Below are 24898 nucleotides of genomic sequence, written 5' to 3' on the forward strand. Positions count from 1 at the left end.
TATTGTGGAAAGCTTCCAAACCAAAATCCATAATCGCTATGATATAAACTTTGCTGAAACCCCAATTTATACCATGACTTAACTGGCAAAGCTGAAGAGGATTAGTATCTCCATGTTGGTGAAAAAACACAGTGTATACTCCTCTTCAGAATGTATCAGTTTAACATGTTTTGGGGGCATGGATGGGGTGTCACATGTTTGAGTTATCTTCTCATAATCCAGATGTTCCTAGTCATAAAAAACTCCCAGTTTGGACAGAGAGTAAGGCTCAAGATGAAGCCTTACAGTCATCCCTTCCACACTGTGACTTTCCCTATTGCAGTTTTGATGGGGATAAGAAATTAAGTGAGAATTCTTGGAAGTTTTGAGGAAGCAACAGATGACACAGAAAAAGTTTAGAAACTCAGAATTGCATAGATATATATGTATAGTATTGTATTGTATAAATCAACATAGGTTATGTTTTAATACCAGAAATACACACAAATTCTTTTTAAAGTAAAAAATTACTGTAAAAGAAAAATTCAGATTTATTCTCCAGTAAGAAGGAAGGGCCAAAAAAAATTTTTTCTCAGATTTTCAGGTCATGGTGGGTGCCACACTCCTAACTCCAGTGATGTGAAAGGGATAGCTGTACTTTTTTATTTATTAATTCAAGGAACGACACATTCACAGCCCAATCCTGACTGTGGAGGCAGCTGGGGATAGTGCTGCCACCATGCTGCCCCACTGCCTCTAGAGGGCTTTCTGGAGGTACAAGGAATCAGAAAACATCAAAACTCCGCCCCGCCTCTGAAAAACCCTCCATTGGGGTCAATGGACTTATGCTAGTCCAGGACTGGGGCTGCGACTCAACATGCCACAAACCCCAGGTGGGAGCCAACTAACGTCAGCACTGCCTCTGGGAATGGCCAAAACTGTCCCCCCACATGCTGGCATCTGCTTCGGCTGCCAGTGCTGTCCTGCTATGGCTAGGACTTTCAGCTTTTGCCTCAGCAGGGCTGTGGGGTGCCTGGCCTCCCTCTTATTAGGTCCTCCGCCAGTTCATTTGCCTCTTATGCCGGAGGGGTAGACACCCACGTCAGTGCAAGGTTGCGCCGGCTTCACTGTTAAGTCCGCCCCCCCCCCCTCCAAGGGATTGGGCTGCTCCATTTTGACTAAGTGAGAATCCCATGCTTTCTCAGAATGTGTGGGGAGACCCTTAAAACCAAACTTCATGTTATGTTGCAAATCTGTGGTTGGATCTTCTGACATGTAACTGTAAAACAGGAGTCCCCAACCTTTCTGTGCTGTGGGCACATTTTAAATTCTGACACTGGAGGGGGGCACAACCACAAAATGGAGGCAGAGTCACACACACAGGAAGCCCAAGTGCATGGGAGAAGGGTAATTTAAATGCACTGGGAAAGAGAAGTGAAAAAATAAAACCAATGCAATGGGTGGCTGCTGCTATTGAAACAACATGATTTTAATCTGCACAGCAAATCAGATCTCTAGTGCCACAAGGGCCCCTATCTGTAGTGGCACAAGGGCAACCCTTTCTGAAAACACTTGGTGGACCGCAAGAAAAGGTCAGCAGGTGCCATGGCAGCCACAAAACACCATGTTGGGTACCCCTCCTGTAAAGAGTAATCCTGGGGGAGGGTGTGTACCTGATTTTGGTTCTGGTTCTGAGGGAAAGGAGGATTTAATCCCTCCCCCACTTCCTGTGCCATTCTCAGACAGAAACCCCTCTCCATTCCCCTGACTTCTTATTAGTTTCAGTAAGGAAAAAGATAAGCACATCTTGGATTTGTCACCTTTCCTTAGCTGGGCTAACACCTACTCAGTGGAGGGAATTATTTTGCTTCAATACATAGTAGTGGAGGGGTGAAAATCCTTTCTCCAACACTGAGGCCCCAATCCGAGTCCCTCAAACTTCTTTCTGAAGTTCAAAAAATGGCAAGATCTGATCATGGGCTCCCAGTTTATTCTGCAGTGTGACCCCCAGGGACATGTGCATGCATGTGTGTGAGAGAGTTCATTACAGGACAGAGCCTGGATGAAAAAGAAGAGCATGGGTTGAGTAGAGTTTCCTGCTGAACATTCTAACCTGATATCAGTGCTCCAGACGAGGTTTAGAAGGGGTCTCTATGTTAGTGATCAGATGGGATCATAAGGCAGAATTCTAATTGATTTTGTTCATTAAACATTCAAGGAATGATGCTGAGAGAGGAGAGGACATCAGACGCAATATGATGGCTGAGTTCCAACATCAATCAGTAATTCTGTTTATCTAAATCATTCCCTCTAATTTCAGACAGATACTATTTTTGTACTCTGTAGCTTTTATACCAATCAGACTAGTACGTGTGTCTAGGACATGTTTGCTTTGCCCTTGAAAGGCACTCCTGGAGTTTTCATTTATCAGAATGCTTTTCTTTTGCACTTCTTAAAAGTACATTTGCCATTGACGCTTCCTGCCCTCAATTAGGCATCACTTTCAATATGCTTCAAGGATGTCCATGCAATGTTGAATAAAGACATTTCTATACAAGTAATTGCAAAAGCACTTTGAGGTTAGGAGGGTAGCTAGCAATTCTCAGAGTTCAGTTTTGCTAATAGCGAGTACAAAAGATTCATCGGTAAATGAAATTTAGTGTGAGCCCCACAATCAGATTGTGTAGGTGATGAGTTTTCTGTAATTCTTTTTTCTGATCATGTACTGAACATTGTAAGTTGGTCGTGGCAGTAGCAATGGTGATACCATTAGTCCTCCTGTATTGAAAGCACTTGCTTCTGCAGGATTTTCTCATATCGAACTTCCAGGGAACATGACGCTTCAACTGGTCTAAGCTCTCAGAATCTGCCTGCCACACATTACTGAAAGGGGCAACAGCCAGCTTCAGAGCAGACACAGTCTGGCTCTAGCCTCCCCAGCAGATCTGGAGACTTGTAATTCGACAGGTGAATTAGTTAGGGTCATTCTCAGACCAACTAGTTCTGAAAACAGTCAGGATCAGGCAGTATGTGCAAGCCTTCGGCTTTCAGATGCTGCCTTTCCCAAGGAAAAAAAAGCAGAGGGGAGGGATTTCTCACATCTATTCATAAGAAATACATTGGTACAATCTGACTCCTTTCCTTTTATTTGTCTACAGTGACGAAGCTGTTTATTTCAGGTGACTGGTGTGAAGTAAACAGGAGGCAGAAAACCACACCTGGTCACGGTGTCTCCCCAGAAGCTTCTCTTGAGGGTTTTATGTTTTTTTGGGAGGATAACAGTACAAGTTTGATATTTCAAAATATCAGGAAGAGATCAGCCTTTCATACACATTAAATGACCAGCAAACTTTTTAGATAACGTTTTTAATCCCACCTTTCATTCAGGAACCTCAAGGGAGCGCCCCACGGTGCTGCCCACCCTCATTTTATCCTATGAGGTAGCTAGGAGTGGTATTGTGAATGGTCCAGTGAGCATAATGACTGAATGGAGATTTAAATGCAAGTCCTCCCAACTCCACAGTTTACTCCTACTGTGCTTGACAGGGAGAGAAAACACAAGGAAAATGAATATTAATTTCTTGGCCATAGGTCATAATGAAATTCATGGATATATACCAATCCATGAGCAAAATCATGTAATGTAATTCAGCAATCAAAACCATGTAGATAAAATAGCATATCTAAGAATAATTAAAGCAGTTCACGGAAATTTGTCTGAATCTGTCAAGTGAAGCAATCCTGTTTCTAATGGGGCTGTCATTGTTTGCAGTAAAAAAATTTTTTTTGCTATTTATACCATAAGCCAAAATATTCAGGCAGTAGAGAGAAAACTGTGACTTGTATATGGACAGATGGTTTTCTCTATAATGGCCATCCGAGATGGCTAAATACTTTTATTGAAAGCAAAAATTAAACTTTTCCATATTCCCATTTAGGCTGGGTGGCCTGCATACTTCATGCATTTCTTCTGATGGGTTTTTCTTCTTTCCAAGAAGTAAATTTACAGCCCCAAACTGGCTAGTGTAATCCTAATTCGTTATTAGAGTGTTCGATCATCATCTGGCCATAATAGCTAAATATGGCTCCTGTGTCCAAAAATAAGGATAGATCGTTTATAGGTTGGAGGTTAGCTATTTTAATTGGGGGGGGGGGTGTCATTGTTTGGTTAAATCAACACTTTTATCGATTGATTCAAGGGATGAACGTAAACCTCAGAGGTTAAGGTGGAAGTCATGGAAGTTGCTCTTCCATCTATCTATATATATAAAAAGCTAACAGTGTTTTTGTTGATGATAGTATAACTCAGTAACTGCTGGGCCAATTCCTCTGAAAATTCCCAGCCACTATAATCAGCCAGGTGAGAGTGTTTTTAGATGTTCACATACCTGAAATTTCACACCTGGCCCAGGTAAAACGCCTTTTTCCTGGCGCTCCAGCTAAGCAGCTGCCTGTGTGTAACTGTCACTCTTAGAATGTTCATGCTGCTTAGAATGTTCTCTCAGATGGCCAGATAGGAGCAGTGGAAACAGTACATAGGCAGTAACCCGAGTGGAAGTGAAACATATACGTACACATACACACGAGGGAGAGGGAAGAGAGGGAGAGGGAGGGAGAGGAAAGGGACGGAGGCATGCAAGGAAAGAGAAGTGAGAGAGGGGAGGCAGTGAGGGGTGGCATGCAAGGGAGGGGAGGCAGGGGGCCCAGCATCTTGCTATGACCCATCCACCCTAGCGGAGGGAAAAGGAAGGGAGGGGGAGGGGTGGCATGCAAGGGAAGAGAAGTGAGGAAGGGAAGAGAGTGAGGGGCGACATCCAAGGGACGGGAGGGAGGGGCCAGGCACCCTAGATTCCCTGAATACTGCAGTTACAGTTAAGAAAACCAGGCACGCATTAATCAGGAGTAAGCTCGGTACAGCAACCGTGACATACTTTGAATGGCTGCGTCGCGCCCCTCAGAGGGTTTCCTCAGAAGTGACACCCATTGCCACCAACCAAACTTACTCCCAGGTAAAGGATCATGACCAGCCAGCCTAGATGTGTGGGAGGGGTGCCTTTCCATCCCCCCCCCCCCAGGAATGCAGGCACACACATCACTGACATTGCACAGTATCAGGCTGCGTGTTTGCATGAGCACGTACTGCCAGCCTCTGCAATTGATTTGCTGCTACTGTTCCTTTCCCATTTCACCACAATAAGCCACAGCAACGCGTGGCCAGGCCACGCTAGTATATATAAAAATCTATCAGTTGGTTTTTCTGCAGACAGGTAATCTCCCAAACTACTGGACCGATTGCTTTGAAATTTTCACACAACGTCGCATTTGCGTGCGGCCAGATTTCCATGCTGTTTCCACACCTCCTGTTGTGTACATGTCACAACTGTGCCAGTTATTGTGTACATGCCACACCTGTGACAGTTGGAACCACAGTTCTGTTCCACAACAGCGCCATCTGCTGGCTGTCAAAGCAACACCCTCTGATACAAGGGAAACAACCATGCCTTCCTTGAAAATCCTCCATTTGGAGTGAAAGGAATGGGTCCTGCCATCTGGACATGGTCCACCCACCCTAGCGGAGGAAGGGGAAGATGAGGGAGGGTCTGTGGGCTTGCTGGACCAAACACTCTGAAATTTGAACACAACGTAGCTCATGCCTCCCAGCATGTTTTCAGCTAGGTAATTCGCCTGCAAGGGAAGGGAGTGAAAGGGCCAAGGTCAGCCACCTGGACATGGCCCACCCACCCTAGCAGAGGAAGGGGAATGTTAGGGTGGGACGGGGCGGGGTGCCATGCAAGGGAACGGGAGAGAGGGAGGGGAGCGAGGGGCCCCTTGCCCCTCCCCTCCCTTGCAAGCATTGTGCAATGACACATGTTCGAACCGTTCGCTTCCCCTTTTCTTTCTTTTCCACTTCACCAGACTGAGCCACAGCAACGCGTGGCCGGGCCCACTAGTTCTTTATAGTCCCTGTTGATGATCTCACCTTTCTGTAAGACATTTGCAGACATGATTAGTTCGGCATACTAAAGGAAAGTCTGAGTAGCTCAGACAAGGTCTGCAGCCAGACTTCAGGAAATGAGCCGATGGCAGATGGCCAAGCTGCAGAATACTAGATAGAGGTGCTTATATATGACCTCTGGCAGTGAATTGAATCTGATGATTTGTGCCTGCATTACATTTCTGCACAAGCACCTGCATTTACGTTTTGAAACATGAAATGCATTAGTACAAGGAAAGTACCAAGGATGGAAGAATGTTATCATGCATGCAGGCCAGGAAATTCCCTGCTTAGGATGGGTAGTAAGGTGGTGTATATGGATGGTGAAGAAAAACAAATGGGGAAGCATAAGTGGCTGTTATCTAGTCTCAGTTAAACAAGGGTAAATCTGTGCTGGGTAGATTGTTAACAATGCTTCTGCTTCAGTGAGTGCTCAGTCATCCAGATTCATTAGGGCATTCCCCTCATTGCTACAGGAAGGGTTATGTAAATTTTTATTCCACGCTCTCTTGGCCAGTCCTGCCAATTGGAGCCAAAGGCTAGGCAAGCTTGCTGCATGGCAAAACTTCAAAGAATAATGGAAAATGAACTAATTCCATCCAAAATAGCTGCATCATTGAGAGCAAAGCCAAAAAAAGGACAAGTCCCCTCAACCAAGCTCCTCTGTTTCAGTTGGGGACCAACTAAGATACATAGTGGCTGTGAGGAGTCTAACTGACTTGGCCAGGGCAAGGCCCATTGGCGCTCCAGATGTGCCCATAGCCCCATCAATACTCCACTGGAGGCCCAAGAGACAAACCAAACCCCATTGGGCCAGAGCATTGGAACAGAGGGAGCAGCTGGCAAATTCCAGTCTAACAGTGAATTGCCAAGCAGTCGGGGTGACTCCCCTCCCTCACAACCATTCCAGGGACCTTTGGGACAGTGCCCAGCCAATTTGGACTGATTTTCTACCTACAGATGCCTTGGGGGAGGGGGGGCACAACAAAGCCCAAGCTTCTCAAATAGGGCACCTGTGACTCTCTTTTTTCTGCCATCTTCTCGCCAAGTGTAGGGTGGGCAGGCTTGCAGTGGTGGTTCCCCAGCTTTATGGCAGCAGCCTTCCAAGGCACCCAGCTTCCTTAGCCCACCCAGGGGAACGTGCAGTTCAATTACCCTCTTTCAGTCTCAAAACCTCCAGTCATTTGGCATGACGATCAGCAGGCGGTGTGTCTTTGAAGTCCGAGGGCTCACTTCAATCATGAGGGGTAGGGTGGGTAAGAGGACTCTGCTTTCAGACCATGCAGGGCCAGAAAAAGGCACATACCCTCTCCTCACAGCCACGATGGGTCTGAGGAAGAAGAGTCCAATGAAAATCCCACAAGCTCAGATGTGGGACTGTCAAAAAAAGGTGTGAAAAAGGTGCCGTACCAGAATTTTTATGTATATTTATTTATTTGACTTTTATACCGCCCACCCCCGGAGGGCTCTGGAGAAGCAATTTAAACGTTCCTGGGACTCTCGTATTTTGCGTAGATCATCCATAGACCCCAAATCAGACAAGGAGGAGGGGGATGGTCCTGAGAGGAGTTGGAGCAAAGTGATACTTCCTCTAGGCCAGTGGTGGCAAACCTATGGCACTCCAGATGTTAATAGACTACAATTCCCATCAGCCCCTGCTGGGCTGATGGCAGGGACTGATGGGAATTGTAAAACCTATGGCACTCCAGATGTTAATAGACTACAATTCCCATCAGCCTTTGCTGGGCTGCTGGCAGGGGCTGCTAGCAGGGACTGATGGGAATTGTAGTCCATGAGCATCTGGAGTGCCATAGGTTCGCCACTATGGCTCTAGGCTGTTTCAGCCCGAGCATTACCATTGATGGTTGCAAAAGGCAGTTGCCCCACTAAACTACCAAACGGACACATCGGAACAACCTTCTAACAAATCCACCAAGTTGAATTCCAGGGGCTTGAAGATCCCATCAAAACCAGTACATGAATGCCCCTTTCCTGAAATATTTGAAAAGATGATAAAATCTGAATGGGCTACTCCAGGCAGCAGTGCTTCGTCAGGGACCTTAGTAAGTCCAAAGTGTTGTTCAGACTTAGGAATGTCTTATAAGCATTCTGTGTAGGACAAAAAATTAAACCTGTGTAGCTCATCCCATGGAATGATTTCATATGGTTCCTGAATGACAGATAAGTAATGTTTGAAGATGGCTTCTCTGTGCCCAGTTATTGCTCTTTTGGCTTCAGTCCTGCTCATGCACTTCACATTAAATATTTTAAAGAACTGTAGTCATGTCTGATGGGATACCCAAGAAGAGTAGTTTGTGAAATAGCTTCAACCAGATGCCAATAGATTTCCCTGCCTTGTAATGTCATGAGTAATATGCATCATTGTCGTAATCACTCTCCCGCTCCTGTCTGGGACATAGGATTCTCAGAATGGTCACTCCTCGAGCATTGAAACATGGACTTGGAATGCCACTGTTGCTAGTACCTGTCCAAGGTTGCGTAGAGTGGGTGGTTGCTGCGGCATGTTTTCTATGTCAGTAAAATCAGTTTTAGAAATGAAAACTGGGGAAGGCGGTGCGCATTTACCTTTTAGTTATTCAGCGTTTCAGATTCCACTGATCTCTTCCTTTCTTGAGTCTTTTTGTCTTCTCCATTTTGTCTTAAAGTACAGAGCTAATATCAACTCATCTGGAAGCAGGCACACCAGAGCTGCTTTTATATGTTTCTGCACATGCGTACATGTTAACAGGAATTAATAAGAAGACAAGGAAGCAGGGGAAAGAATCTGCCTCTATGAAACCCTGACTCAAGTACTTCTTGAAAGTTTGACCCAGATGGCTAAGTTGATCTGAGCGCTGCCAAGCAATACAAGATGGAGATTTCATTCAGTCATTAATTAGCAGAGATCTGCTGGTCTTCCATGTCCAGTTTTAGGAAGTTACTCAAGTTAATCCATCCTTTGAGGAGGAAACATCCTCAGCTGACCTCTAAGGCTTCCTCCAGGAAGGTCTAGGATAAGCATTACTGCCCTTTCACAACTACTTCCCAAAGCACCTTTCTATCAAAGTGTCACAAGCCTTTTTACTGTGACTGTGAAATGTTAATCTGAGCCTTAGAGGCAGCTAACTTTTTATCCTTGTTTTGTACATTAGAAAACTGACTCAGGAGTACCTGACATTAATTATTTTTAAGCACAGAACTTGGGAAAGACTACAGGATTTATCATCTTTTCACTTCATCATTGTGGGCTCCCTCCTACTGCTGCTAACCATAAAACTTACGTTCTCCTAGTATTATTTTATCAAAAATGCCTGTGGGTATTTGTACTGATGCAGTACCTCTGATTGGACTGAAGCCTTCTGGTATGCAAGTAAAAGTCTTCAGATTTAGAAATGAAGAAAGAAGGGCTATCAGTCAAGAAAACCAAATATAATTGAAGAACAGTTAATAGTAGTACTTAACCTACCACTAAAATCAGCCTCTGTATCACGCGTATAGATTGAAGATAATGTGAAGACTGTTCAATCTTGAAAGGTAACTCTTCGAATTATGGGTCAGTGAATAGGCAAATTGATTAGAAGTGCAGTAAAGAGCAGGACGGCTAGTGTTTAGGGGAGATCAGCCACTCCATTGTGGCCTTATCATAAAACGTCTGGGTCAGAGGGCAATTTTATTTTCTCAGCAAGCTCTACATTTGGACCTGTTAACTTGAAGCCCTTGCAAGCTGCAGTGGCATAGTGGTTAAGAGCAGGTGTATTCTAATCTGGAGTAGCCGGGTTTGATTCCCTGCTCTGTCGCCTGAGCTGTGGAGGCTTATGTGGTGAATCCAAATTAGCCTGTACAGTCCAACACACGCCAGCTGGGTGATTTTGGGCTAGTCATAGTTCTTCTGAGCTCTCTCAGCCCCACCTACCTCACAGAGTGTTTGTTGTGAGGGGCGGAAGGGAAAGGAGTTTGTAAGCCCCTTTGAGTCTCCTATAGGAGAGAAAGGGGGATATAAATCCAACTCTCCTTCTTCTTCTTCTTCTTCTATTACTACTGCTGCTGCTGCTGCTACTACTACTACTAGGTGGCATTAACTTGCAGGTGCATAAGTCAGCATCCTGCAACAATTCTATGGGATATTAAATCAGAATAATGGTGCTTAAAAATAACTTTAAAAAATTCATTTTCCTTATCCCTGTGGGTCCACGACAGACCTGGACATTATACGGCCCGTGGGCCACATCCGGCCCGCCAGATGACCCTGACTGGCCCCCCTGCCTTGCTGGGGAGCGAGGCACCTTTGAAAGCCCCGCAGAAGCCAGCAACCAAGGCAACCAGCTTCTGCGGGGCTTTCAAAAGCACCAGTCAATGAAAAAAGTATGTCAAGGGACTTAAGTCTCCCCACTTGCTTGATTGTCACAGTGGACAACTATGCAGGTAGGTTAAGCCTGTGATTCTTTGTGCCAAATAGTGTTGTATGTAGAACTGTTACCACTGATTCCAAGTTGATATGTGCACCTGTCTGTCACTTATCAGCCCCTATTATGCAGAATTGAGTTCAGCCTTTTGGCCCGGCCCTCCACAATATTTTCTGTTTCTTATGCGGCCCCATGGAAAAAAATAATTGCCCACCCCTGGTCTAGGAAGATTGTCATGCCCTTATATGAAGCAGTGGTGTGACCATACTTGGAGTACTGTGTTCAGTTCTGGTCACCACATCTCAAAAAGGATATTGAAGAGATAGAAAAAGGGCAGAGAAGGGCAACAAGGATGATTGAGGGACTGGAGCACCTTCCTTATGAGGAGAGGCTGCAGGGTTAGGGACCCTTTAGTTTAGTTTAGATAGGAGTTTAGAGAGGAGATGTCTGAGAGGGGATATGATGGAAGTCTATAAAATTATTCATGGGGTAGAAAATGTCGACAGAGAATTTTCTCTCTCTTTCTCACAGTACTAGAACCAGGGGGAAGAATTAGGACTAATAAGAGGAAACATTTCTTCACTCAACGATTGATGTTTGGAATATGCTGCCACAGGAGTTGGGGATGGCCGCTAACCTGGATAGCTTTAAAAGAGGCTTGGACAGATTTATGGAGAAGTCGATCTATGACTACCAATCTTGATCCTCCTTGATCAGAGATTGCAAATGCCTTAGCAGACCACGTGCTCGGGAGCAACAGCAGCTGAAGGCCATTGCTTTCACATCCTGCATGTGAGCTCCCAAAGGCATCTGGTGGGCCACTGTGAGTAGCAGAATGCTGGACTAGATGGACCGTGGTCTGATCTAGCAGGCTCTTTCTTACATTCTTATGTTCTTACCAGAGCCTTGAAAAGGAAGACTTAGCCACAGCAGTCATTGCCACTCAATTCTGTATCTCTTGAAGCAATTAAACATAAATACCTATTTAATTTTCTGGTCTCTTTATAGTATTCTAGAGAAAGGAATTTTGTAACAACCTCCCCAGGGAGGTACACCTGGCCCCCTCACTGTTGATCTTCAGGACAGCTTTATTTAGGACTGCATTTGACTGGTTCATATTTTTTAATTGATGGTCACAACTGGAGTTTTTTAATTGTAATGGTGTATAATTGGTTTTTTTAATTTATATTGTGTTGTGTTTTTATGATAGGTTTATATGTATTGTGAGCTGTCTTCAGAAAAGCAGATAATAAATGTTTTAAATAAAATAAAGCAAATAAATTGTTCCTATAGGGGAGGGACAATCTCAGGGGTTGTCATGGCTAGACAGGTGCTGGGGCTCCAGAAGAGCCCACTGCCCATCCTTGGCTAATATGGGGAAGAAGGCTTGCAAGAGAGAATGGTGATGTTGCAGGGGCTTCTGGGACAGTCTTCCGTTCAGGCTGGGAGGGGCAACCAGGGAGAAGGACCCCAAGCATATCTTCAAGGCCTGACAGTGCATGACTGGGCAGAGTACCCAGGAAAGGAGCCAGAGAAGACGATTTGCTCAGTGCCACCCCCTGTGCATATATCGTTTTCCTTGCCCACTTTTTATGCCTTCCAGTGAAGTCATAAATGACCCTGGCGCAGTTTCCCATTTTCAGAAAGGTAGAGCACACAGAGAGGAATTGGAGCACAATTCTGTTTGCACCTTTGTCTGGCACATTGAAGCTTAAATTGGTGCAAAGGTGTTTCTAGGTGTTCTCTGCTCCCTCTTCCAGGAAGGCGTACATGCAGGAGGAGAGTTTTTTGTCCAGATTCCCTGATACTGTGTTTCCAGCCAGATGAATCACAGCCCCAGTTTTAGGGAGAAGTAGAGTTCTAAGGTCATTGAGCAGTGGATTTATTGCCTACCCACCATAGATGTTGAAGTGATACTTTGAAACTGGTGGAGCATTTTCAGAGACTTTCAGTGGGGACAGAAAAACTGCTCTTGCTATTTATGATTTCAAATATTTCTTATCACCAGGTGATTGCATGCCTGGCATTATTGAAAGTGGTTTTATTGTTTAATTTATATATGCGTGACTCTTGCTAGCTCATTGGAAATTCCTTGAATTACTGAAGATTTTGCGGAAAAAATAATTTCCTCACATTTTTACTGTTGGATATGTAAAACAAAAGTGAAAACCACTTCAGGACTTGGGTACTTGAAATTCAGGACTTGGGTACAAATAATTTCAAAAAGTTGAGGACTACATAGACCTTGCATCCACTTTTTAAAGCGTCCCTTTACAAATCTTAGTTCTTAGCAGAGTACATAAATGGATTTCTTTAGAGTATGACTGCTTTGAATGGAGTTTAATTAAATGTTTTCTGTTTGTGCCAGCACCATTTATGTTTGAAGGCTTTTTGATGAGCCATTGATGAAAAGGCTCAGTTTGTAATTTTGTTCTTTGAATCTGCTGCTTGATACAGGTTCTATTTCTCCATTTTTCCCATCTCCATATTCTAATTCACCAGGGATCAGTGAGGCATTCATGTTTGTCTGATGGCAGATGAATCTTATCCTGGAATTCTTCTCTCATAGCATTTTTATTTATTTGTGTTTCAAATTTTGACATGTTGTGAAGGCTTCCATTTTTAACCTGTTTTTTAAAAGGGAAAGTTGTGGGTGTTCTTGAGCTAACATTTTATAGCTGCCTTCTGCAAAGAAAAAATGGCACCTGCTGTATGTGGATAAGCTTGTGTTTTTCAAAACAAGATACTGAATTGCCTTAATAATTTTAAAATATGAATTTTGAACTCAGGACATTAGGCCACATCATTGTAATGTGTAGCTTCCTGGGGTCTTTTTCCCCCTATTTCAGTACAGGAAAAGAATTCCAAAGAATTAATCCTGAGCATGGCGCTTTTTTTTGTTCTGGAACTGTCCATATGCTCTCAAGTCAGTAACCTTCACAAGGTGCTTTGATTGGGGTCCCAAACCTAAATCCCACCTGTCTCCCCCTGGCTCTAGCCTAAGATACCAGCATCATACCAGTGGTCTGCACCTGGAGCACATCTATGTGCAGCCTGTCTATATGTTTCAAAAAATGAGGTCACAAATAGGTATGTGATAAGAAAGAATCTTGTGAAGACAGTATTTTAAAAATTTGACAATAGCATCCAGAAATGTGGCTGTTTAATTCAGATGATCTGGTAGGCATATATTTTCTTTTCGTGTAAACAGATACACATACAGTCTTAATTGCTGGTACCCAACTATTGCTAGAGAAACAATGGATCCGAGACCTCATTCCAGCCCACAAATCATATTCTCTTTTACTCTGTAAAGGGAAGAGAGTTTCTGTCATCAGCACTTGAGCATGCACAGGGTATGTTGGTGTTGATGTCACTGCAGAAACACAGGAAATGAAAGAAGTAGCTGAAACATCTGTTGCAGACGAGTCTTTGAAGTCTAATTAAAACGTTTAAAAACAGACAATTTTGTATGAACTGGATTGAGGAATATCATAATCTACTCTTCAGTCCACAAGGTATGCCCATATTACACCAAGTGGAACTAAAACAACAGGCTTTTTTCTATGTAGAAAGAAAATTCTACCCCATTTTTCCAATGGTTTAGGGTAGCTTGCAGAACTGATAAACTAATTCTTAGCCACATCCTGGATACGCGGGTGGGGGGGGGACTTTTGAGGGAAGTTGGCTCATAGGCTTGCAGAACACTGGGCTGATTGGAGAACAACTTGTTGAGATCAAATGTCTGCCCTTGTAGTAGAGTGAAATTTGTTATTTAAGAAGAGGTTGGGAAGCAGAAAACAGTTACAAGAATCTTAGGAAAGGGTTAAAGTTTGTCATATTTTTCCTAGGCTCTTTTCTTCTATATCCTCCCTAGTAATTCAATCAAGATGGCCTGCTTTCAGGCAATAATTCATTGTTACTGGAATGCTACAGCAAAGTGACAAGTGAAATAACAGCAGAAATAATAGGAGCAGATTCTAATGTTATTTCTGCTGCTCATACTCCCGTTTCATCATCCGGCCGCCCATGTTGCCTAATGCAATTTGGGCAGTGTTAATCCACTTTGAGTAGGAATTCTGTTCTGCTAAACAAGCTAGCAGGGCATGTAGAAGCTGGACTTCCACATTCCTTAGGGAGGGGGCCACAGTGTTTTTGTCTCTCCGTCTGTAATTATTATATTATTTTATTTGCCCCTGATTTCCCAGGAGAGCAAATAATTTCATTGTGAACAACTCTGGCATCTTTGTGTTTTTCAGTTGACTTTCTGTAGAAGAATTGCCCTGTCTTTTTCTATAATGGTTCTGTAATGGTTTTCATAAATCTGCTTTGTTTTCCCATTCTTCTGCTGATGCACAAGTAGATAACCCTGCATCAGGAAAACAAGTTGTATTGTGAGGACATACCCACTGCCATCACTTGGAGCGGTGCTGGAAAGTCTTCTACTTTGTCGAGGCTCAATGCTGCATAATTTTATTTATTTTTTCTTCTCAATTTCATGAGAACACAACAGTACTTAAACCAAAGGTCCAGAGTAATCCATAAACCTGCAGTGACCAATCAAATGCCATTGGGAAATCTTCAACAAGGCAATAAATATCTCCTGCTCCCCAGCTGATTTCCCCTAATAGAGATGCTTTAGCTCTGAGTATGAATATTTTTAATCTTCAGGGCTCACAGCCATTAGATCTGTCCTCAGCTCCAATAGACATTTCAGATGCTGTAGGCCATAAGACTATCTGTAGGGCTAGCATGTCTTTCTATACATATGAAGGGTGTTTGTTAGTATGTAAGTTTATGGTTAGTGACTCAGCTTTGTTTATGTTACTGCTTATTTTCACACACACTCAAATACCTTCGGAATGTTATAGACCTGTAGCAGAAAATATGCAGCCTCGTTGTTTTCTGTAATATGTGAAAGGGCTCTTAATCTGGAAACCTCAGGACTAGGATTAATGGGACTGGCAGACTCCATCTGTTATTATGTGCATATTCGTTAGACAGCGATTGGGAACCCCTCTCTTGGGAGTCACCAGCCTTGGTGAGCCTCAAAATTTTGAGGAATCTTGAGAGCAGATAGTGAGTGCTACAGCAAAATACCTGCAGTGAGGAAGGGATCAGTCACAGAACGGCTGCTATGAAGACTAGATCCAATCACAAAACAAAATGTTATGAGTTCCCACCACAAGCATTGTCATGTGGTGGAGGCAGGTGCTTCCAAACGTGTTCTCCCTGCAGACGCCAAATGGCAGTGCCTGCCCTAGGATCTTCAGTAGCACCACTTATTCCAGGGAATCAGATGAAAGCTAGGATTGTCTCTTTGCTCTGGGGAAGAAGCAAGTGGGTGCCGGAAACACGCTGTGAATAATAGGCACTGTGTCAGGGATCACTGTTGCTTATTTTGTTGCCCTGGCTCCTATTACGTCAAAAGACCACAGTCTTAGTCAGGAGGCTTGAAAAACTAGGACAAGCGCAGGAAAAGTTTGTAATATTTCGTAAGTTCTTTCCAGGAGAAGGCCTTCTTCGAAGACGCTCTTTCCCCTGAGGCTAGCAGTCTTTAAAGTGGGACAAAGCTGCCCTTGACTTTCTTCCTCTCAGATGAATGCTGTTCTGTGAGTCTGTGTGCTGATTTGGCCACTGGTCTGTGTAAGTGCTGTGACTCTCTCCCCCATACTTACACCTTTATTCTCAGCCAATTCCTTCTGTTCTCTCTCCCACTCCCCCCACAAATACATACCATTTAAACCACAATGGAGCATTTTGCCCGGGGTGTCTTCTGCTTGATTAATTTCCTTGATCTAATGAATTATAGGAGAGCTGCAACACCCTGCATCTACCATTTACTCCACAGTAGAGTTCGGATGATAAGTTTTTTCTTTCTTTCCTTCTTTGTGCAAAAAAGATAGAATCTTTTTAATAGCCTAAGAAAGGAGCATCTTTGATAAACTGTTCCATGAATGGCGTTTCTGCCCCACAGAGCCAGATGTTTTGCAAAGGCAAAACTTGTTCTCTCATTTTTGGAGGGAAGAAACTGGAAATGGGTCTACTTCTGCTTGCTTTAGGGATTGATCTCCTTAGATACCACATCTGTCACAACTCCACTGGGACCTCTTGGTTGTTCTCAGGGCTTACAGAATACAAAACTATGCAGCCCTGCATTGGTGACTTGCCTCTGTTCAGGAGAGACTGTCTCAGGACAAAAGGGACAATTATTTCTAATGCACATAGAAGCATTCAGGCATTTATCCAAAAATTGTTTGGTCACCCACCTTTGGTGACTAATGATGCAAGGTAGGGAAAAGAGAACCAAGAAAAGGTATGATCTATCACCTAAAACATATCCCTCAAGGAAGCAAGGTAGGGTTTTGTGGCTGCATCCATGAAAGACAGTGAATTGCTCTGACCCTCAGATATCTGAGTTAAAATCGCAGCCCAAGGCAAGCCATGAAATGACCCATCTACATAAAAATCAAAGCAGTGTCTGTCTGCTTTTGAAAAAAAATTGCGGGGGGGGGGGGGGGTGTAAAAAGAAGTGTACATTGGGGTGCTTTGTGGTTTCTGGGCTGTATGGCCGTGTTCTAGCAGCATTCTCTCCTGATGTTTTGCCTGCATCTGTGGCTGGCATCTTCAGAGGATCTGAAGTGCACATTTTTCATTAGTATATGGCTGCCATCAGTTTTATTGCCTCCAAGAGATCTATAAAGATCTGTTCTGGTAAATTCTGGTGATGTAGCCCAAGAGCTACTATAGAATTTAAAAGCATCTTTTCTTGCCAGTTGAAAATGTTTCCAAAGAAGTCCAAGCAGAACATATTTGATGACAGTTCTTTTCCCATATTTATGTAAAGAGTATTTATGTAAAGAGTATTTTCCCATATTTATGTAAAGAGTAAAGATTGGGGAGGGGTTATTGAACCCCAGTGGACAAATTCCAATTAATGATTAATCTCTCCTTTCTGGATTCCTTTATGAAACTCTAATAGATACGGTCATTCTTTACTTCTTGTCCCCAGCTGGGGTGGCTGTTCTTCCTGTGTGCTGAGAGATAGTAACTGCATTCTACCCTTTAGCTAAAGGACCTATGATGCAGAACACCAATGCCAGAGGCTAACGCTGAACCTCACATCTAACATGCTTTGGCTTGTTGTGCCTTGTCAGGATTAAGCAACTTGCTGATGAACCACATTGTATTAATGTGGTGCAACAGCGGGTAGACTCAGTGGCTTGATAATGTTCTCTCTGAGCACAGTACTTGATGTTACCTTCTTTGTTTATCTCCCTCAAGGTCATTTAACGTTTGCTGTAGACATAAACAGGCCTTGTTGATTTCCTTCAGATGCTTACCTGTTCCTCAATGTTAACTGTGAAATATACTTTCTGAGCTTACTAGTTTGGTTCTAGACACTGTTTATAATGCCTTGCTTCCACTTGCTTCTGACTTATGGAGACCCTATGAATTCACAACTTCCAATACATCCCACTTCCCCATTTTAGAGGGATTTAAATTCAGCAATATGAAGTGGGCATAGGGATGTGTGAAAACATCATGTCAGTTTTTTCTCCCTGACTGGGGTGCAGAAGTGAGGCTGGGGAATGTTTTTTTTTTCTTCACAAAACTGAGTGCATGGAAGACAAAACATCATCTTTAACCTCTCCACATGTTACCTCACTATGCACTGGTGCTTTCTGCATTTTTCTTCCAGTTGATCTCTGACACTGAAAGTCTGCACAAAGCAATAGAGTTTAATGCCCCCTGCATGTATAGGACTTCTACCCTGCGACTTTCTCTACATGTGATACTTGCCTATCCTTCCATACTGGCGTTCATAGCCATGGTGAAATGATATGATCATAAACTTGTACCTGGACAAAAGTGTTTGGTTTTTATTTCGCTTCCCCACCTGGGTCCTTGTACTCATGCAATACTCTACTCGTTACCCCAGGTATATCTTGGATGCACACTAAGATCAGGAGTGTCTGGGGGAGGGGGAGGGGGCTGACACTGGGTTTGTTATATTTGTGTTCTTTCGTCATTCTATCGTAAAGTTCTGACATGTTCTGTTCAAACCCATATCCCTGCTTCAGTACTTTCCCATCAAACCATCTGTCTTATGTCTAACGGTGAACCTTCAGTGTTAAATAATTATTCCATCATGGGTCTAAAACTGCGGGCGCATTCAAGTACTCATCCCTGCTGGTTAGACTGAAAAATGGCTTCGCTCTTATGTGAATCCTACCCACGAGTCTTTATTTTCACACCATTCTTAGTTGCTGTTCTGAATAGTACACATTGAAATCAACCCTCTTTTCAACATTATTTTTGCATCAGTTGAGTATAGCTATTTTGAGAAATGAACTAATGAGCGCACAAAAAGGACGTGTTGGTAAATCTCTCTGTTGAAATGACAGAGCAAGAACAGAATGTGGAACTTGCTGCCAGTATGTGTCACTTTATGGCTTTGCACAAATAGGCTACATGCCTGGAGTGAATGATGGTTGCCCCCAGCCAAGCACTCAAGTGGCAAATTGCACCTGCCCCACAGAGGAGGCCATGCTCCCTCATCATGCATTCGACGGTGCTGCACGCTGCTGACGCAGGGCTATGACAGATGCTTGTAGATCACACTGAAAACTGGTATCCCTGTGAAGCTAGAAAAGAGGTTGAGAGAGCAGGGCTGTGCATCCCTCCAGCTCAGTGCATCTGTGCTGTGTTTAACACTGGGCAGAATGTTGGCTGCACACATGGTTTGGATGCCTCCTGCTCTAGCATTACAGAGCTGGGAGCTACACGAAGCTAGAGGGGAGAGAACTGAGTAGGGGGAAGAATCAGTGTTACAGGTGAACTGAGTATTTCAGGTGGACATTTATGCTGAGTTTGAGAGTGAACATCCCAGTCCCCTCACATGAGTGTTCATAGCACTTTATTAACAGATATAGGCTGCCCGTTTAATGTATACAGTTACTATAGCAACTGAGGTTCCCTTAGCAACAGTGCCAGAAAATAATCCAGTACCAATTAAAAATAAACTGTTAGGGAGGGGGAGGGGGCAAGGGGAAGGAGTGGAGTTTCTGTGAATCAGTTCATTTCTCTTACTGCTTTTTTATTCCAAGGACTCCCAAGTGCTGGCAAAGACATGGAAATAACCCCTTTCTCCTTCGAACCAGCAAGGAAGGTTCTGTGGGTCATGTTGCCACCTTTTGGTGACTGATGTTATTTTCCTAAAATTAATAAGGTGGAAAGTATCTACTCAGCAGTCTGAGCCCAAGCCTTCCTATTAAAGCGAGCTCCCTAGAGAGAGGAGATGAGGGCTTCTTTCCTCTGTATGTCATGTCATCACATAGCACAGCGATCTTATCTTTATTAGCATACTGATTAAAGCCAACAGCAGTATAGGCTCCAGGGGAACTTTTTAATGTGTTGCCAGGATGTATAAGCCTTGAGTCGTGTATCAGGCAAGCAAAGCCCTATTGTCATGAGACTTACCTCATTTTTCCCCTTAGGAGTGATTCGTACATAACTTTCATTCCATTTCCTCCCGTGCACCCGATATTGCAGGCAACCTAATAAGAGTTAAAGGAGGTAAAGCTTTTGAGGCTACACTGGGGATGCTCTCCCTTGTTTTGGAAGCCAGAAGGACGACATTCAAGTCAGACAAATTGTGGTGGGCATATCCAGTGTTCTGGAATACATCAGCATTTTGACTTAAACTGTGATTTTATAAAACATGGACTCCACAGAACAACAATCTGAGCACCATTGTGACTTGCCTTTTTTGCTGTGTGTGTGGCTTTAGAGAATGCTTTGGACTGGGTATTTGCAAAACAAAAAAACCCCACCACATTAATATACACTGTGGTTCAAGCAGCAAGTTGCTTAATCCTGACAAGGTGCAACAAGCCAAAACTTTTCTTTGCTGCTCTTGCCAATTATAATTTTGTGAGAATGTGTAATATGCTGTAACTACAATCAAACCAGCCCTACCAAACTGAGGGTAAAAGCAACCAGATCTCAGAGTCAGAATGATGACATGATTATTAGAAGATTGGAGCGCAGGTTGAAATGGGTCTGAGCCCTGATACAGGGGGGCAGGTTACAGAAGCAAGGAATAGTTTGCGGGGGAGGGGGCTTTGTTTTACGGTGTAGTTCGCCAGGGTAGTAGATGCACATAATGATATATATATAGTTGTTTAAAAGCACAGTAGCATAATTGTGTTGGAATATTCCCAGACTTGCGTAGTTTCTCTTTATTAATGCTGTTGCACAAGCACGTTATTGTTATTCATAAATGAATTTAAAATATTGTATTGTTTATCTTTGTTCAGGAAACCTGATTTTCTTTGTTAACTGGTCATTCTTTCTCTCTCTCCCCTCCTTTTCCAGTGACGAAGTTGCAGGTCAGCAAATCAAAGCGGAGTGTCACTCTTGTGGAGAACAGGCCCATTCCCCTAAATTGCTCTGTGAAGTCTCAGACCAGTCCAGACTCTCACTTTGCTGTTTTATGGTACGTCCACAAGCCAGCTGACACAGACGGCAGGCTGATCTTGAAGACCACCCATAACTCCGTGTTTGAGTATGGCACCTACGCCGAAGAAGATGGGCTGAAGGGAAGGCTGCAGTTTGAGAGGTCCTTGTCTGGAGGACTCTTCAGCCTCACAGTGCAGAGGGCACAGGTCAGCGATACGGGCAGCTATTACTGCCATGTGGAGGAGTGGCTTCTGAACCCCAACCACGCCTGGTATAAGCTGGCAGAGGAGGTTTCAGGTCGGACTGAAGTCACAGTTAAGTTGCCAGGTAATGTGTCCAGTGCAGGCAATACGCAAATAGAAGCGTGTGCTCCAAACCGGCAAATCTTCTGTCACAGCACATGTTCATGCATGTGAGTGCTTATGTACTTCATCTTGCTGTTTATCAGGAGCCACAACTCCCTTTCATGCATGCCTTGCCTTGCCTGTGCATCTCCCCCCGCACCATGCGCGCACACCACGTGGCATCTGTTGGCATCATATTCATAGATCATGGCTTACTAAATGTTGTAAGGACGTGTTTGCCCAGGAGTTTCACTATAGTCTTTCCTTCTTTGCTTTCTGTCTGTTATTTTTCTATTTCTTTGGTACAAAACTAGACATGCAGAAAGCATATTTGGGGAAATGGAAGAATAGTGTAGATTTGACATTTCTTACAGTATATTATAGATTTGACATTTCTTGCCTGCTATGGCAGGCAATCATAGTGCAGTGTTTCCTGCTCCTGCCTGGCAGAAGTACTGCAGGTCATAACAGGCTGTGCCTCATGGAATGCACATAAAAGCCTATAAAATGACCATGCAGAATGCTTCTGCTTCTAATTTCAGGAGTCTGTGTTTTCATGCCAAGGTGTTGTTATGTAAACTGTATTGTGTACCTTCATTAAGTTGCAGATTGTCATAGGCTGCTTAAATGAGGAAGTGCTTCAATGGCAGAAGGAAGGATTAGGTAAACTGTTCCTTATTATGCTTCTGAGACAGCATCTTGTGACTAGTGATTTAATGAGAAGGAATCGGTTTGCTTGGGCAGTCTCTGTGTACAGTTCCTCCTTATCCCTCTCCTTCCGCTTACCTCCTTGTACACTTTTTTCTTTAACACATTGCCTGGATCCCAGTGGGGGTGTTGAGCAATGTTTCTGCATTCATACTCTGCGCCTTGGAAATGTGAGTTTAATGAGGAGGGAAGCTGCCTGCTAAGGGGCAATAGTTTCCTTGGCAGGAGTAGAAGAAAAGAGGAAATAAGAAAGCACTGAATAAATCAAGAAACTGCCAGTCAGCAAATGAAAATGGGCAAGAGAAATGTGTGATCTGTTACAGGAAGGGGCTCAAGAGGGCAGCTGTTTTCACCAACTATGCATCACTTCAGAAAGCTTGTGGATGTCTGCGTGTTTTGTTCTTGAAGGGCAATCTGTTTTTTTGTCCCCTTCCTTGTGGTTGGAAAGGAAGAATGGCACTGGGCTTGACACAGGAGGGAAAGAGGAGGAAGCAAGGGTTGCTTTGTGCCTGACCTTTTGAAAAATAGCTGCTGCCTCAGTGTTGCAATCACACAAGCTAACAGGCTGGCCTCTACAAGGGCCAGGGCTTTTACAGCCCTGGTCCCTACCTGGTGGAACAGGCTTCCAAGGGAGATCAGGGCCCTGCAGGACCTGCAGAGTTTCTGCAGGGCCTGTAAGACGGACCTGTTCCGCCAGGCATTTGGCCAGCCTGGTTAAATACACTGCTGTTGTACATTTGGCCAGCCTGCTGTTAAATACATTGGCCTCCCGTGGGCATAATGGTAGGGAGGGTGAAATGCCCTCTGACGCTGTACGGTTCCGGATTTTATTGCTGCTAATCAGTTTTATGTTACGTTTTTAAGCTGTTTTTATCATTGTTGTTCACCACCCTGAGCCCCTAGGGGGAGGGTGGTTTAGAAATCAAATAAATAAATAAATTAAATAAACAAAGAGCCTGTCCTAATAGTTGAGCCTTGGTTGAGACTTGACTTCCTGGGCTGCAAAATGCCTGAGTTTCTGTGCATACAATACAGTTCTAGATTAAGTCGTTGGCACAACTCGTTGGTGAATCATCAGTACCAAATGCTGAAGATTTTGCAGACAGATCCTTCAAGTGGTTGACCATCCTTAGGACCAAATTCTACAGTTGTCGCTGAACATGAATCTCAGTGCTTTGTGTGAGAGTCTGAAGTTCAAGCTCTTCAAGCAAGCTCATTGGTGACATTGGAGAGCAAGATCATCAAATTGGTGACATTGGAGAGCAAGATCATCAAATTGAAGAAATAAAAATAAAATAAATACTGAACCAGTGCCTTGCAATAATTTGGGAATAAAGCTGTGTCCAGTAAAGGTTTTAGTGATGTAAGAGAACTGCCCAGTCCACAGCGGTATTCTGCTGCTCCAAAATGTGCTCCATTGAAACCTTATCAATGAATTTTGTGGCTGCATCACTCGCATGTGTTTACCAAGTAAGCTTTCATGGTGTCCTTTCCATTCAATGGAATGACATTCCTTTGTGATTTTCAAATTTCTGAGCCATACTAGACAAACCATAGAAACAGCAGAAATCCAACGCTTCACCCCTGGAGCAATCTATATATATATAAAGCTAACAGTGACTTTGTTAGTCATGCCCTAATGCCGAAACGGCTGGATGGATCGCCCCCAAATTTTCACATGAGGTCCCTCCCTGTTGCAGGCAGGTAATTGGACCTTCAAATCGCCAAAAGTCCACACCTGAGCCAGGTAAAACGTCTTTTTCCTGGCGCACCAAGCCATGAAGCTGGCTGTTTTTAACTGTCACCCTTAGAATGTTCGTGCAGCGTGTCTGTGGCCTGAGGGGTTGGTATGCCCTTAGAATCTTCGCGCAGATGGGCAGAGATGAGCAGTTAAAACAGTAAATAGGTAATACTGTTAGGTAATACGAGTGGAAGTGAAACACATACACATTTTGCCATGTGAGACGTCAGGTGGGGTTCCCCCCCACACATACATGCAGGTAACTTTCACTCTCTGTGCCTCACCCACTGGTACCACACAACACACATACTCTCATACACATCCAGCTCATCCTTACACACCTCACTCTGCCCTCCCTCACATCCAACCACCACTTACCCACTTCCTCACCCATATTCACCACAGCTCTCTTTTACTAAAAGCGAGCTGGAGTTTGCCTTTTTCTTCTAAGAAAATCTGCGGGATGGGGGCAAACCAACACTACTGGCTCCGCTTCTTTTGCACATGGCCCATTAAGAACCCAGGGAGCTGGCCTCAATCTGAGCGCCTCCCCACCCTGCCTCTGCTGCCTGACTGGGATAGCCTGCTTGCCCCAGTTCTGCCTTACTGAAGCTGGGACTGTGCATGTCAACCAGCCTCATGGACAGCGGGATTCGCACTCTGGACAGTTCTGTTGTGGAATGGAAAGGGTTACCTTATTATACTAAAAAAAAAGACACCACCATATAACAATGTGAATTGAAAAGGGAAAGAGGGATTCCATTTGACCACCCCAAAAAGCTATGCTGGGGCTCATTGGACCTGCCTGGACATCTTTGTGGGTTGCGGACTGTGATGAGAAGGACAATTGCCACAGCAACGCGTGGCCAGGCCCCGCTAGTTTCAAATAAAAATTGCTCTTCTAGATACAGGATGAAAAGCAAGTATTCTGCAGAATTGAAAGTGTGAAATACAGTGGCTGCCCATTTGTTCTGTTGTGTTGTTAGCAATTGGATGTTGTTTGGCTGTTGTGGGATTTCTGGGCTTGTGGCCGTGGTCTGGTAGTTTTTGCTCTTAACATTTTGCCTGCAACCATAGCTGGCAACTTCAGGAGCATGTCACAATGAGATCTGTTTCTCTCTGTGGCATAATGACCTGCCTCTGAAGATGCCAGCCATAGATGCAAGCAAAACATTTGGAGCAAAAACTACCAGGCCACGGCCACATAGCCCGGAAATCCCACAATTGCCAGTTGATTCCAGCCATGAAAACCTTCGGCACTACA

General features: G+C 44.0%; 1 protein-coding gene across 1 annotated transcript in view; it reads left to right on the forward strand.

The window, feature by feature from the left end:
- The window catches only part of IGSF3 (immunoglobulin superfamily member 3), a 51807-nt gene that overhangs the window by 17545 nt on the left and 9364 nt on the right, over positions 1–24898 (forward strand). The window contains exon 9 of the mRNA XM_048494057.1: positions 20758–21168. Within this exon, the coding sequence (XP_048350014.1) occupies positions 20758–21168 (411 nt within the window). The remainder of the gene's footprint in view (positions 1–20757; positions 21169–24898) is intronic.

Source organism: Sphaerodactylus townsendi, linkage group LG04, assembly GCF_021028975.2.
Source record: "Sphaerodactylus townsendi isolate TG3544 linkage group LG04, MPM_Stown_v2.3, whole genome shotgun sequence".
NCBI lineage: Eukaryota > Metazoa > Chordata > Lepidosauria > Squamata > Sphaerodactylidae > Sphaerodactylus > Sphaerodactylus townsendi.